General features: G+C 44.2%; 1 protein-coding gene across 2 annotated transcripts in view; it reads right to left on the bottom strand.

Moving 5' to 3' along the window:
* CCNJ (cyclin J) overlaps positions 1 to 16,505 on the bottom strand; it is a 39,981-nt gene that overhangs the window by 15,860 nt on the left and 7,616 nt on the right. The window contains exons 1-3 of one of the 2 annotated variants that reach the window (XM_030204813.1): positions 7,913 to 7,989; positions 6,006 to 6,091; positions 2,879 to 2,993 (exon numbers count right to left, since the gene is read on the bottom strand). In XM_030204813.1, the coding sequence (XP_030060673.1) occupies positions 2,879 to 2,947 (69 nt within the window). In that variant the 5' untranslated portion in view covers positions 2,948 to 2,993; positions 6,006 to 6,091; positions 7,913 to 7,989. Of the gene's footprint in view, positions 1 to 2,878; positions 2,994 to 6,005; positions 6,092 to 7,912; positions 7,990 to 16,505 lie in introns of those variants that run through there. The other variant, XM_030204812.1, reaches the window with a different exon arrangement.

The raw sequence follows: 16,505 nt of genomic DNA, 5'->3' as shown, positions 1-16,505 counted from the left end.
ATAAGAGAGGCCCATAATGGATTTAGCTCAAAATGCTATTGAACATACAGAAGAGATCAAATCAAATGCTCATCTAAAACGACAAATTCAAATGGCTTCCTCCTAGTCTTAATGGAAGCTGATATTATAAACTGAAATAATGACTGATTATGGGCTTTTAAAATGACTTTGTTGTCAAAATATTGTGATCACTTCTGGATGCTGTACAAACATTTAAAAAACAGTCTTTGCTTTTCAAAAGATCCAGCTATACAGTAGTGTAAGATGGTTAGTTTTCTTTAATGTGCTCTGAAAATGTTTTGAAGCTAACCAAATATTACTACTTGTCAGTCACGTCCCTAAGGAGTTGAAGGAACAAGTACAGTATCCCAGGGGCGTAGCTACGGGTGGGCCTGGCTGGGCCCAGGCCCACCCAATTTCAGCCCAGGCCCACCCAGTGCCAGCCCTAGCACCCATCGCCGGCCACTGCTGCTTTTCCTGTTGAGCAGCAGGGCCGGCGCTACAAAAAGAAGAAGCGCTAACGGCGCTAAGGATGAAAAATGTTTAAATGCAGTGACGTAGGAGACGGGAGGAGCCTGCAAGCCAGCAGCCAATGCCTCAAGGCTGCCTAGACAGTGCCTGCCGGTGCTGCGTTTTTTTTTTTTTTTTAACATTTTTCATCCTTAGCGCCATTAGCGCTTCTTTTTGTAGCGCCGGCCCTGCTGCTCAACAGGAAAAGCAGCAGTGGCCGGCGATGGGAGCTGGGGCTGGCATGCAGGGTGGGCCTCGTCGAAGAAAAGAGGGAAAACATGGAAGAATGGGGAGAAAAAGAGGGAAAACAGATGGAAGGATGGGGAGAAAAGAGGGAAAACAGATGGAAGGATGGCAGAGAATGAGGGAAAACATGGAAGGATGGGGAGAAAAAGAGGGAAAACAGATGGAAGGATGGGGAGAAAAGAGGGAAAACAGATGGAAGGATGGCAGAGAAAAGAGGGAAAACTGATGGATGGGGAGAGAGACTGGATGGATGGATGGGGAGAGAGACTGGATGGAAGGATGGGGAGAGAAAGGGGAGAGACTGGAAGGATGCAGAGAGAAAGGGAAGAGACTGGAAGGATGTGGAGAGAGAAGGGACACTGAACAGAAAAGGGTAGAGTGATACAGAGACACTGGTTAGAAAGAGGGAGAGAGAGACATTAGATGGAAGGAAGGATGGGGAGAGAAAGAGGGAAGACGCTGGATGGAAGGGTAGGGAGAAAGAGGTGACACTGGACGGAAGGATGGGGCGAGAGAGGGGAGACTGGAAGGATGGGGAGAGAAAGAAGAGAGCTGCTGGATGGAAAAGGAGAGTAGTGAAAGACTGGAGAATAAGAGGAAGGGGCATGGGGAGAACAAGGGAGAGAAAAAGATGAAAAGCCATAAGTAGATGAAGGAAATTAAAGAATGGATAGTAAGAATGAATTAAATCAGGGGAGAGAGAGAGAGAGAGAGAGAGAGAGAGAGAGAGAGAAATATTGAAGAAAGCAAAGAAAAAGGAGAGAAAAATGAGAAATGGCCAGGAAACCGTGGCAGAAGAGTTAAGTGAAAACGAAGGAAAGCAGAATCTAGAGACTGGGAGCGACACAATGAGAAAAAGTAAATGGCCATACAAGAAAGGTAAAGAAAATAATTTTATTTTAAATTTAGGATAAAGTAATATGGTACCTGTGTTAATGAAGTTTCAGAGACCAATACTTCCTTCCTTAGGTCAAGCGAGGATACCGTAACAGCATTATACTGACCTGAGGCAGGAGGTTTTGGCCTCTGAAAGCTCACTGAAAAGGGTGTTAGGCTATTAAATAAATTTTCTGAAATCTGATGCACTGAAAAGCAGCACTTTACCCTGTGTGACAAATGCATCTGATTAGCGTGACTAAATTTTGCTGGGGGAGGGGGGTAGAGAGAAAATTTTGTGCCCACCCACTTTGGGTTCAGGCCCATCCAAAATTGGCAGTCTGGCTACGCCACTGCAGTATCCATGAAAAGCTGCAACTTTATAAATCGGTTGATGTCTTCGAGATACCAGAAACAGGGTAGGCTAAGCTAAGGGTGGCCTAACTTTGTTGAATTATAATAGAAACTTGTCACAACTGGCAAGAGGAGTTAAGAACAATAAACCCATGGACTGGATATGGTATGTTTGCTAGGCATACACAAAAATATGGGGTAATCTTATTTCATTGCAGAATTTAAGTAGAGATGTGGTAGCCGTGTTAGTCCACTTTTAAAGGTAAATCAATAGAAACAAAATAAAACATAGAAAAGAAAATGAGACATTTTTTGATTAGCTTTCAAAGGTAGCCCTTCTTCGTCAGATCAATGAAGAAGAGCTACCTTCAAAAGCTAAGGTAAAAAGGTATCTTGTTTTCTTTTCCATGTTTTATTTCTATTGATTGCAGAATTTAAAACCCAAAGCTTTCATTCTGACCCTGACAGACTACATAAATACATGCAGCTATCATGACCCAACTGCTAAAGTGGGAATCATATAAATGCTATAAATAAGAACTAGGAAGCCCTCCACACCCCCCCCCACCCCCACTTAGCGCTCCAGTGTTAAGTGACCTACTGGGAACTTACCAGCTGCTCTCAGCCCCAAGACAAAAGCATAAAAGCTTCGGGAACAATAAAATGGCACCGAACTGGCTCTGCCCCTCGCCCACTCCACCACTTAATCTAAAACTTTACTGACAACTGCTCTTTTCCCAACTTTTCAACTCATTGAAAACTTTAGCACAATACACACTTTTATAGCTACAAGGAACACATAGTTAATTTGCATTTTAAAATATAATCTCTCATGCTACACTTTTTGCTTGAAGATAACAAAAAAAAGCAAATATATATAAAACAAGCTTACTTTATATCGAAGTGCCTGATGGATGTCTGCAGCCAGCTGTCCTTTCCACCACTGCCCTTCAAGTTCCATTGCATGGGAGAAGTCAGGCAGAAAAGTGCAACAGTTTTTTACAATCCTGAGAAGTGGAGGAAATGGAGTATAATTAGAAGAAACTACATTGCCAAATTACACTAAACGGTCACTAGAACTACCCAACAAATCCTCCAGGAAAATAAAGGTACTCTTCTCCATCCTTCTTATGTAGCCAATTGATAGCAAGCAATTTAAATCATTTGCCTCCAATAATCACATCTCAGCACACATATCAATTTCATTTATTTTAAAGTACTTCTGAAGCACATGCGCCAAGATTAAACTCTAGAATGAATATTTTAATCCTTTAAGAAAAATGCATGTTTCAAAAGGTCCTATGAGTTAAGAGGCCTCTTTAAAAAGGCAGCATGCTGTAAAAAAAATACCAGGTAGTGAATACAAGGAATGACTCCAGACAGTCTTGCACTTGTCTCACAGACACAAAAAGGTTTCGCCTGCTCTCTCTACCAAATTATTCTAACTCCTCAGATTATTATTTTTTTTTTTTAACTGTACCATATTCAGAATATAATTGAAGGATTGGCACTGTTCATTTCTAAAAAACACAAAGTTACAGCAAGAATATAGGTGCAATGCATGACCAACATTAATTTCTGAGATTAGAGGTGTGAAAAGGATGGTGGAAGGAGGACAGGGAAAGGATACTGGAGAAGGGAGAGCATTACAGTTTGTTATAGAACAACAAGGTTACAATTTAACTAGAACAATGAGTGTGGGTAGTAGATTTGTTGCAGTTTGTATGGAACAAGATTACAAGATTGTGATCCATGAGCCCAGTTGCTAGTTATCAGCAGTTGTCAAAATGACCATTTCAGCATAGGAATAGTATTTTGGAGTAGTTGATGATTTGTTTGTTTGTTTGTTTTTTTTGCACATAGTTATGAGATCAGAATAGAATATATTTTAATGCAAAGTAGTAAGAACTTACTGAAATAAGCTTCAATTAAAATGACATGCCATTTGTGGCAAGATAAAAATCAGTGATCTCTATAAAATTCTCTTCCCAGCAGTATTTTTGCTTCCAAAGGAGAGAAATGAAAACTAAATAACTGAAAAAAAGGTGTTTTTTTTTGTTGACTATGTACTGTAAAGAGAGAGGAAGGCATGTCCAATAATTCTTCTAAAGATAGTAAGGGATTATTGAGAGCCCCCCTCTTCTAGCATTAGATGCAGCACAAGTAAAAAAAAAAAAAAAAAAAAAAAAAAAAATCAAGATGAAAACAAACGCATCTTTGGTCTTCACAGCCAATGGCAGCAGCTCTGTTCTTTTGCGTTTTTACTGCCCTCACGCCCCCAATACATCTAAGATACAGACTATGATGACAGAAAGACCCCCTCCCCCAGGCCTGTCTAGTCTATGTACCACCGACATTGGTTGTTCTTTTTCCTTGCTTTTTTTTTTTTTACTACCAAGGATTTCTACATTACTCCCAAGTCTTTTTGCTGTCTCTCATGAACGCTCGTTATATATGTCCAACAAAAAGAAAGGTCTTGTTTGCAGTGGCGTACCAAGGGGGGGGGGGCGGTCCTCCCCAGGTGCACGCCGCTGGGGCCGGGGGGGGGGGGGGGGGGGGGGGGGTGCTGCGCACGCCTGTTGGCCGCGTCTGCTCGTTCCCTCCCTGCTGCTCCCTCTGCGCGGAACAGGTTACTTCCTGTTCCGGGGCAGAGGGAGCAGCAGGGAGGGAATGAGCGGACTCGGCCAACAGGTGCGCGGCACCCCCCCCCCCAGCAGGTAAAAATGCACCCGGTGGGGATGGTGTAATTTCGCCGGGGGGGGGGGGGGGGGGGGGCGCATCGGTGATCCACCCCGGGTGTCAGGCAGCCTAGATACGCCACTGCTTGTTTGGACATATTAACGTGAATCACTTATGCCCTTATGCTCTCCACAAAGATGTATTAACATCAAGTAGCCTAATGGTTAATGCAGTGAACTTTGATCCTGGGGAGCTGAGTTTGATTCCCACTGCAGCTCCTTGTGACTCTGGTGAAATCACTTAACCCTCCATTGCCCCCAGCTACAAATAAGTACCTGTATATACTATGTAAACCGCTTTGAATATAGTTGCAAAAACCACAGAAAGGTGGTATATCAAGTTCCCTTTCTCTCTCTCTCATCACAGGATGACAATGCAAACTGCACACCTTTTTGGAAATCCTTTCCTATCTCAATGTTCTCCTACCTGGAACAAATTCTGCAGATGAATGTCTTCAGCAAGGATTTGTAGAGGATATCACCTCCAGTTCACTGCTGGTTATACCTTGTTCTACACACCTTATTTTACTGAAGCTGCCTTTTACTTTTCACAGTTTGTCAGCCCCAATATAAAAGATGATCACTGTTCTCCTCTGCCAGTTTGACAGCTGTTAGTACCTCACAAAATGATTTCTTTCCCTGGGTTTGAACAGCCTGGATAGATTACAGCTCCCTACCAAGTATCTGACTTTTGGCTATAGTATATAAAATCAAGCTTTACCAGAGTATAAACACAAAAATACAATACATTGTTTCAAATGAAAAGGGGGAAAAAAAACCCCCACACACTTATATGGACAGGGGTCCGTAAGGGCTTCCCTTTCACACTTACTGTCAAAGAAGGGTGAAATAAAAGCCTTAATAAAAAGGAGGATAATTTGGGGATTTTTTTAGTTTTAGAGATTTTTGCTGGATGATAAGAAAAGCCTTTTCAAAGCAGTCAACTAGCTCCAAATGAACATAACACTAAGAAGTCACCACCTCCAAATCCAGACGATCTGAATGTTTGTTTTGGTTAATACATGATATATACAACTCCTTCAGTCATGCACAGGAGCCAACTTTTCAAATTATTGGCGGTACTAAACCCAATGGAAATGACCTCTCCCTGGACATAGAGTGTGCTCAATATCAGGGTTGCTCAATCATCCACAGAGCTGGGTTCCTATACTCTCAGGTTCCACACAAATATACTACAATTTCAAAAGCTGGGCCCAAAAACAGATTTGGCTCTGGCTGGTTTTTTTTTTTTTTAAATCTCTTAACACATGTATCACTCACCTTTTTATGGTTTCCAAGCTGGTTTTATCTGCTGTTCTTCCATACACATCACCAGCACTAACCCCACACTGAAATGTAGGTTCCTCCTGGGAAGCCCAAGTTCTGAGTTTAGAAAGTCTATTACTATAACTTTAAAAATATATGTTAAACATATACATCTCTCTCGAACAGAGACCCCCCTTCTGGAGCCCTCACTGCTTTAGAGGTGAAACAGATACTGCTAATGCAGCAGCTTACAACTTCCCTCAGCTGCAACTTGTTAACACCTTCCCTGGAGCTACAGGGTGTGGTGCCCTTTAAAAGAACTAGGGAATAGAACGTTTCATATGTTTTATTGAGATGCTTATATCTCATATTAATGTCTAAAGAAATGCTTGTGGTTTTACTTGTTTTTAAATATTACCTTTACATAGCAAACAAGATTACAATGAATGACTGACACAAGCTATGTAAGAAGCGGCTTACAGTCCAAATCTTGGTGCCTGCCGAGTCCACCGGATTCTTAACTACTGCCTTCAATCATCCAGATGATGTTTGCTTCATACCCTAGTGAACCCAGTGGCTGTCACACCGCTTTCAGACTTGTTCTCACATCTACAAAGCTGTTCTTTTCACTACCACCTCCTGTGTGGATGTAATGGCAGCTCTGCTTAGGGTTACCATATGGCTCCAGGAAAAAAAAAAAAAAGAGAGGACAGACTGAGCTAGTCCGAGTTTTACTTCCACTGCTTTCAACGCCTAGCTCTGCCACACACATTTTCTAACACCAAACACTTACCAACTTACCCATATCCAGGAGAGAGATTTAGACCTGGTCAACCCTGATGAATTAAAGGGCCTGCTGAACTTGTTTCAGTGGGAAGAATCAGCGACTACAAACACCACACCACTTTTGCATGCGAGTTCAAAGCCAGAACTGGCCAAACGTTCACTCCAGGAACCGGGTAACTTTGTAGCTCTGAATGAACTTGTTCCAATACTGAACAAAGTGCTACCAGTTTCATATCAAGGGGTTTTTACCAGCTCTGCTTCATTTAGTGAGACAGCCTTTTTGTTTTTTTTTTCTCTCTCAAAGAAATTCTAGGGGCTCCAGATTAACAGGACAAGGCTGATCCAGTCCCACATGCAGGGACTTGTATGTCTGATCTCCCAATATTCTATTTCATAGAAACAGAAACATGTAGGCAGATAAAAACCATATGGCCTATTCAGTCTGTCCACCCATGAAATCTACTCTCCCTATCACTCCCTTAGAGATCCTATGTACTTGAAAACAATTCAGATACTGTTTTCATCTCCACCACTTTCACCAGGAGGCCATTCCATGAATTTATCATCTTTTCAGTGAAGAAGTATTTCCTGAGGTTACTTCTGAGTCTGTCCCCTTGTTCCAGAGCTTCCTTTCAACGGTAGAGACTTGCCTCCTGTGCATTTATGCCCTGTAGGTATTTAAACATCTCTATCATATCTCCCCTCTCCTGCCTTTCTTCCAAAGAATACATATTGAGATTTTTTTATGTCTGTTCTCATACGCTTTATGATGAGGAACACTGACTATTTTAGTAGCTGCCCTGTGGACCGACTCCATCTTGCTTATATCTTTTTGAAGGTGTGGTCTCCAGAATTGTACACAATATTCTAAATGAGCTCCCACTGGAATCTTATACAGGGGCATCATCACCTCCTTTTTCCTACTGGTCTTTCCTCTACCCTAGGCACCCAAGCACCCTACTAGCTTTCACCTTTGCCTTTTCTATTTGTTTGGCCAGCTTAAGATCATCCCATACAACCACACCTAAGTCCTGCTCCTCTTTCATGCATAAAATCTCTTCATCCCCTAAACTATACTGTTCTCCCATGTTTTTGCGACCCAATCTGCATGACCCTGCATTTCAGATCACAAGTACCAGGCAACAGCATGGAGGAGGTAGCAGTAACAACACTCATTTCCTCTTCCTTTCCCCAGACCTGGAAAAGACAAAGCTAGCATGTGGTGGGAAGTAGGACTGAAGCGCCGCCGGCTGAAGAATGAAAAGGAAGGGCTTCACAGCTTCCTCCTCCTCCTCCTCCTGATTGGTCCTAGTGAGTAAAACAAGCCAATCAAGTGTTGGAGGTGGGAAAGGAGCATTTGCTACTCAGAAGCAGGTGAGAAGTGTCTATGTAGTTTTGGCTGATTACAACTGAGGAGAGGAAGGTAGGGGAAAAGAAAGCCAAACAAGAGTTGTTAAAGGAGAGAACAGTAAGGAGAAAATAAGTGCCGAGGGAGGCAAGCAAGTGCGAGGAGACAGTCGTGTTTCTTCTTCTCTATCCTGTCAAGGGCAGCAATGATGCAAAAAGAGAGTGTGTGCCCAAGGAAGGCCAGTTAGGGGGCATAGAAGCATCCCTAGCTGTGGATGCACCATCCTGCTGTTACAGGAAGAGAAGTGTCTATATCTTCCTTACCTCTGAACTGCTAAGGTACCCTATTTTCCAGGGGAAAACCTTTTTTGGTTAGTCCAGGATTTGCACTTACATCCCAAAGCACTGTAATCTCCAGTTCTACCCATTGAAATCAATGCTGTAGGTCCCATCATACATCAGGTTAGGGTTGTTATAAATCCAAAGCTGGTTTATAATCTCCTTCCCAGAAATGAGAAACTTGGCAGCTCTGCCACTTTCTCCTGTGGTCTCTGGAAAGAGTCCAGCAGCAGTTACAGGAGGGGGAAATAAAAGTGCACTCTCTACATCTCAGTCCCTGTGCAAATCCATTTTATGGACCATGGGATGGTGAGATGCAGCTGCTCCTCTTTCCACGGCAACACCTTCTCCTGTGGCTTGGCAGCAGTTGCCTTGTTACAATCATGTTGTGGATGACCTGGTACTGGAAGGGAAAAGTAAACTGAAGGAAAAGAAAAAGAGAATTCTTGTAAGGGAAAGACAGAGTGCTTGGGGCTATAGGAGCAGAGACAGGAGAGATGTAGACCCGAGAGAGTAGCGAGTGTCATAAGGTGAACATGTAGTAAATGTAGCTAAGAGACCGCACCTCGAATATTGTGTTCAATTCTGGTCGCCACATCTCAAAAAAGATATAGTAGAATTAGAAAAGGTGTAGAGAAGAGCGACCAAAATGATAAAGGGGATGGGACGACTTCCCTATGAGGAAAGTTTAAAGCGGCTAGGGCTCTTCAGCTTGGAGAAAAGGCAGCTGAGGGGAGATATGATAGAGGTCTATAAAATAATGAGTGGAGTTGAACGGGTAGATGTGAAGCGTCTGTTTACGCTTTCCAAAAATACTAGGACTAGGGGGCATGCGATGAAGCTACAATGTAGTAAATGTAAAACAAATCGGAGAAAATGTTTCGTCACTCAACGTGTAATTAAACTCTGGAATTCGTTGCCAGAGAATGTGGTAAAGGCGGTTAGCTTAGCGGAGTTTAAAAAAGGTTTGGACAGCTTCCTAAAGGAAAGTCCATAGACCATTATTAAATGGACTTGGGGAAAATCCACTATTTCTGGGATAAGCAGTATAAAATATTTTGTACTTTTTTTGGATCTTGCCAGGTATTTGTGACCTGGATTGGCCACTGTTGAAAACAGGATGCTGGGCTTGATGGATCTTTGGTCTTTCCCAGTATGGCAATACTTATGTAAGAGAGACCTACAGAAAAGGAAAGGAGAACCACAAAAATTATTTATAAGGCAGATAAAAACAGAACAAATAGAAGGAAAAGAACAGTGTGATAAATAAAAGGAAGGGTAGACAGCACGGAGGCTACAGTGAACCTCCAAAAGGACACAGAGAAGCCAAAACCTTCACACTCTGACCAATTCAACTGGAAGGAGTACTGCGTTGTTCCATGCTTGGGTTGGCATAACTGTGTTCATATATTGAAAGACTCAAATATATGCTGTGGAGTCATCCATGTTTAACATATGCAAAATACTACCAAGTTAAAATGTTTCATACACGGCTCTGTGGTCAGATATATATATGGGATCAGCTAGTAGGTTCTATAGTGTGGGTGATCAGTCACCTCTCCCAGGTAATAGGTATTTGCCAAGGTTCATACATCCTGAAAACAAATAACATATTGGCTACACACTAGCCTGGTGAAAGCCCTTACTCCCAAGCCCAGCAACAAGCAGAGCACATCTATACTCCCTCAGGTGAGTGGGGGAAGGTGGGCTGGTACAGTGACAATGGTACAATGCCATTATGTTGGCACACATACATAACTCATCAAAACCAGAAAACTATTCGCCTACTATTAATGTTATTCTTCGTGATCTTCTTGATTAAAGAGCACCCTCAGATATTCCCACTAGAATTAACACACAGTATATTTCTGTGGCTTAGTGGTGTAGCACCTCATTCATCGGGTTGCTCTAATTTTTTATTTTATTATAAACGCCTTATCCCAATAAAAGTGCTATCAGACTGGTGCAATTATTTTTATATATGTTTTTTCAATAAGAAATTTTTTTGTACCCAACCAGTTCAGGGGAAGGCGAAGGATTATATGCGGTCCCCAATTATATGGAGGAACTTGGAGACATACAGTGTTATAACAATGCAGTCATGACAAGAAGCTTCAGACACATGATTCAGATAAGTGATTGTTTATGTTCAAACTAGCCGTTAAGCCCGTTAAAACGGGCGAGATTTGTGTTTTGCAAAATGTAATAATTCTCACCTCCATCCATCCATGTCCAGCAACTCTCCTCTCTCCCCTGCCCTCCATCGATACACGTCCAGCAACCCTGCTCTCTCCCCTGCCCTCCCCCCATGTCCAGCAGCCCTCCTGTCTCCTCTGGCCTCGCCCCATCCACTGACCCTGCTCTCTCTCCCCTGCCCTCCCCCCATATCCAGCAACCCTCCTCTTTTCCTTGGCCTCCCCCCCTGCTCTCTCCCCTGCCCTCCCCCCATGTCCAGCAACCCTCCTCTCTGCTCTGCTCTCTCCCCATGTCCAGCAACCTTCCTCTCTTTCCCCTGCCCTCCCCCCATGTCCAGCTACCCTCCTCGCCGCCGCTCCCTTGCCCCTCCGTGCCGGGCCCCCTGCACTGACATGAGAGTGCCTCTCACCTCTGTGTGAAAGCGCTGCAGGCAGCAGCAGAACGCTCTGCTGCTGCCTGCAACGCTTCCACACGGAGGTGAGAGGCGCTGTCATGTCAGTGCAGGGGGCCCGATACGGAGAGGGGCGGGAGCGGCGGCGACGAGGTCGGGGATGGAGGGGGTGGAGGTTGGTGCACCGGCGATGTTGCTTCGTCTCCAGGCAGGCTCCAGTGGCAGCGTCCGTTTCCCTCTCTGTTCCGCCCTCTGACGTGATCACGTCTTGAACCGAGGGCGGGACAGAGAGGGAAGTCTCTACTGTGCATTTGTGGCTGAGTCGGTCACTTGTCATTTATATGTTTGATGGTAGCTGCCTAACATTATTACATATACACTGAGATAAAAGTATTAACTATGAGGCAGCGATTACGCATGTAGGCCTGGTTGGGTACAAAAAAAATTTCTTATTGAAAAAACATATATAAAAATAACTGCACCAGTCTGATAGCACTTTTATTGGGATAAGGCGTTTATAATAAAATAAAAAATTAGAGCAACCCGATGAATGAGGTGCTACACCACTAAGCCACAGAAATATACTGTGTGTTAATTCTAGTGGGAATATCTGAGGGTGCTCTTTAATCAAGAAGATCACGAAGAATAACATTAATAGTAGGCAAATAGTTTTCTGGTTTTGATTAGTTATTTTGAATATACCTACCAGAGATATACGGATACATAGTGATTATACGATTCTGTTGGCACACATACATAGACATGATCAGACCAACACTGTGTATCATCGACAAAATTACTAACCTGTGCAACTCAATTCCACAAGATGATACCAAGATTGACATTTTCCTTGACGTACTGGACCCAGACTCTGAAGAGATCCCAGCAGATCGCTACTGGACTAACTTCGTTCCCCTTAGCACCAAAGAAATCTCAGCAGCATTATCCAAACTCTCCAAGTCTCACTGCTACCTGGATCCATGCCCCAATTATCTGATGAAGAATGCTTCAGAAAGATTCATTACAGAACTCACCACCCACTTAAATTTCCTACTTCAACAAGGATCCTTCCCCTCCGAACACGGTAATATTCTACTCACACCAATACAGAAAAAAAACCGGCGAATGACATCATCAACTATCGACCTGTTGCCTCCATCCCTCTTATAACCAAACTGATGGAAAATAGAGTGACCTCCCAACTTAACTAATTCATACAAAAATTCTCCATACTACATGAATCGCAAACGGAATTTCGACTTGCACACAGCACAGAAACAGTATTACTCACCCTGGTATCCAAGTTCAAACAAGAAATTTCAATTGGCAACAAAATACTTCTTCTGCAATTCGACTTGTCCAGCACATTTGACATGGTAGACCATGATATCCTCGCAAAATTACTGGACAAACTAGGGATCGGCGGAAATATCATTAAATGGATAAAAAGTTTTATCACCACCAGATCTTATCAGGTCAAATCAACCTCATCAATTTCGCCAGCGTGGTCGTCAAAATACGGAGTCCCCCAAGGCTCACCCCTATCCCCAATCCTCTTCAACCTTATGATGATTCCCCTAGCCAAGTTCCTATCCAAATCTGGCCTAAATCCCTTCATCTACGCCGAAGACGTCACAATATTTATCCCTTTCCAATCCACCCTTACAGAAATTTTGGAGAAAATTATAACTGCCATGAACATCCTAGCATCCTGGGCCAACGCTTTCAAGATGAAAATGAGTAAAGAAAAAACTCAATGTCTAATCCTTTCATCACAATACGCTACTCAGCTCCCAACCACCCTGACCACCCCCGACGTTACAATCCCAATTATCTGACAATCTAAAAATCCTAGGAGTAACTTTAGACAAACACCTAACTTTAGAAACTCATGCAAAAGCCACGACGAAGAAGATGTTCAACATGATGTGGGTACTGAAAAGAGTGAAACCATTCCTCCCACAGAAAACTTTCCGCAATCTAGTACAATCCACAGTGCTCACCCATGCTGATTACTGCAACAGCATCTTCATCGGCTGCAAAGGCCAAATCATGAGAAAACTCCAGACTGCCCAAAATACAGCAGCTAGACTCATTTTTGGCAAATCACGATTCGAAAGCGCAACAACACTTCGAGAAAAACTTCACTGGCTCCCCATCAAAGAACGTATAAACTTCAAAGCCCACACAATGATCCACAAGATCCTCAATGGTGAATCTCCAAGCTACATGTCCAACCTGATCGATCTTCCAGCCAGGAATTGGTCCAAATCTTCTCGAACATATCTCAATCTTCATCTTCCCAACTGCAAAGGCCTCAAATACAAAACCTACTACGCATCCAACTTCTCTGTTATAGGTAGCCAACTCTGGAACGCCATACCTCGACACATCCGAAAAACCAATGAATACCTACCTTCCAAAAACTGCTGAAGACTTACCTCTTCAAACAAGCCTACCCAAATGACAAATCCTAAACCCCGATCCTAAGTCACACCACTAGCACCACCCACACTCCAATTCTCTCCCCACACCTATCACTTTTGTCATACTCTATGTAACTCTATCATCTATGCAACACTCTGTCCCATACATGTAAGCCGCACTGAACCTGCTACCGAGCGGGAAACAGTGGGGTATAAATGCCACAAATAAATAAATAAATAAATAAATCTCTTCAGGCATCTGTCCCATAGGGGCTCACAATCTATGCATACGCTAGGCCTATGCTGGATAAAAGTATCTGGCCAGTACCACAAGTAGCATCAGTGTGCATGTCTTTTATCCAGGGTTATGGACGTATGCAGTGCGGGATATCAATCAGATACTCTACTGCGGGTTCTTATGACACAGGTAGGATGGGCCCATACAGTGCCAGTCCTCACCACCTGTAAAGACAATGAGCACATGGAGAGGTTTGGTGAGGAGGAGTGTCACATGGTAACATCTAATCACCAGAAACTGAGAAATGCTTTCCCCACTTGCCTGCAGAGTCCAGTCAGACTCAGATGGAGACGAGGGTCCCAATGCACAGGCAGAGGGGCAGCCTCCTGTACAGGAGGTGTGGCAACAGGTGGTGGCAGAGGAAGATGCAGGAGGGAGCACCACAGCTTTATGGGAAGACCAGCAGAATGCTGAACAACGGACACCTGGTAAGGAACAATAGGAGAAGTGGAACCTATCCCACCCTCAGCTGAATTTGGGAATGCAGATCAAGAACCTGAAGAAGGGGATGCAGTGGCAGAGGTGGCCCGCAGAGGAGATACCGCCATTAATGCCAGGTGATGGACATAGCTGGCAAGTTTCTGCACCAGAACCAGCATTTGGTAACTCAACAGCAGGAAAGGTTAGAGTTCACGCATCAGGGTCTGCAGCTGCAGGAGAGAAGCCTGGAAGAGCAGTGGGAGATGCATTAGAACATCTTGCTGGAGTTGGTGGGGCAATGCAGGTACTTACCTTGAGCTCTACCCTGCGAACATAACCTACAGCTTCCTCAGCTTGTGGCACTAGGGATGGCAACAGCCAGAGTAGCAGTACAGCCACCACCTCAATCGCTGGGATGGAGGAACCTGCCAAGAAATCTCACCTAGGCCACACTGGAGCAAGGACCAGTGGTTCTAATACCAGGGCAGAAGACCCTGGGGCAAAACTGACTACAGTGCTGATTGGAGTCAACAGCTGCTGAGGACCTTCAGGACCTGTATCATTCCCTGATTTTGCAGGAGCTGCATGTGCATTAGTGTGCCTGGAAGAGGATCAGAGTGAGGGCTCCATGGGGGATAGCGAGGACACTCCATTTACTCCAGAGATACCAGGTTCATCAGCTGGGGCCAGTGGAAGGAGTGGAAAAGGTGCATGCAGGAGGGGAAGGGCTGAAAACTGTGTCACTGTGAAAAGGTGTGCTATGAGCTGCATGTTTGTAATAGTGTGATGGTATTGGGGAGGAGGGTCCTGTGTAGATGGGATGGATGGGGAGGTGTGGCTAGGAAGGAATGAGGGTATTAGCTTAAGGGGGAGGACATTGAGCTTTGTGGGATGTTAAGATGAGATGGTATGGTGGGGGTTTCACATTGTGTGTTAAGCACTTACCTTCACTGAAAATGTGTGTATCAAATCATTGTTGGGTGCAAAGGCCAAGCTGGTATGATCCAGTGTCATCTCTCTGCACCCCAGGAGAACTATCATCCTCATCTGTGTCTACTGGTGGCTGCTCTTGGGATACTGGCAGGGCCTGCCTTCATCACGTCAGCATTATGCAGCATGCAATACGCCATGAATATCTTGCACACCTTTTCAGGAGTGTAGAACAGTCCTCCCAACCCCACCCCCGAGCATTAGAGGCATCAGAATCTGTTCTTGAAATTACCAAAGGTGTGTTCTATTAAGACGCATGTAGCGCAATGCGTTGTGTTGTAGCTCTCCTCTGCCTCATTTTGGGGGTGTGCTATGGGTTGTCATGAGCCAAGTGTGTTGGGGGTACACTTTGCACCTGTGAGGGAGGGAGCAAAGGTTATAGACATGCAAGTGTATTGCCAGCTAGGGACACCTTACAGTGAGGGAGAAGGGTATGGAGCATCTGTGGAAACCTTGGGGATGGGGGGGGGGGGGGGGAGAAATTCAACAATTCTTATCTAGGAACCACCTGCTTGTGATTTCACCTTTCTTAAAGTGCTAGCTAGTAGATTTTTGAGTGCTAGAGGATGTAGGAATCATGGCAGAACCTCGGATAATGTGCACAGACATCTACAATTTCCCCACATGCCTTATACATAACCTGCATATTTCATGGAATAAAAGAATTTTCTAATTCTATATGTGGCCTCGCTTACTCTTGGGGATCTGAGGGTCATGTGGATACAGTCTAAGCAGTCCACATAGTAGAATTGAGTCATGCTGTCTTGGATATACTGTACTGGGAAGAGCTATGTAGTCAGAGCAAGGCACACGCCCGTAACCTCCGCTCACAGGGCAAATCCCTCTTCTCAGTACCCTTCTCCACCACCGCCAACTCCAGGCTCCGCTCATTCTGTCTCGCCTCACCCTATGCTTGGAATAAACTTCCTGAGCCCTTATGCCAAGCCCCCTCCCTACCCATCTTCAAATCTTTGCTCAAAGCCCACCTCTTCAATGTTGCTTTCGGCACCTAACCTTTATATCTTTCAGGAAATCTAGACTGCCCTTATTTGACTGACTGTACATTTGTGCTTTAGATTGTAAGCTCCTTGAGCAGGGACTGTCCTTCTATATTAAATTGTACAGTGCTGCGTAACCCTAGTAGCGCTTTAGAATTGTCAAGTAGTAGTACTAGTAGTAGTAGGCAGCATCTAGGAACTGTGATAAACAGTGTGAGACAGCAGACTGGCTGAGACCTACTGTGACTGCCAACACACACTGAAAGGTTCCAGTGGCAAGACAGGAAAGGGAGGCTTTATGTTGAGGTGGACTGCATGTCCTGG

Source organism: Microcaecilia unicolor, chromosome 5, assembly GCF_901765095.1.
Source record: "Microcaecilia unicolor chromosome 5, aMicUni1.1, whole genome shotgun sequence".
Lineage (NCBI taxonomy): Eukaryota > Metazoa > Chordata > Amphibia > Gymnophiona > Siphonopidae > Microcaecilia > Microcaecilia unicolor.
The sequence above is the reverse complement of the archived record's forward strand: the minus strand, read 5'-3'. Positions and strand labels throughout refer to the sequence as shown.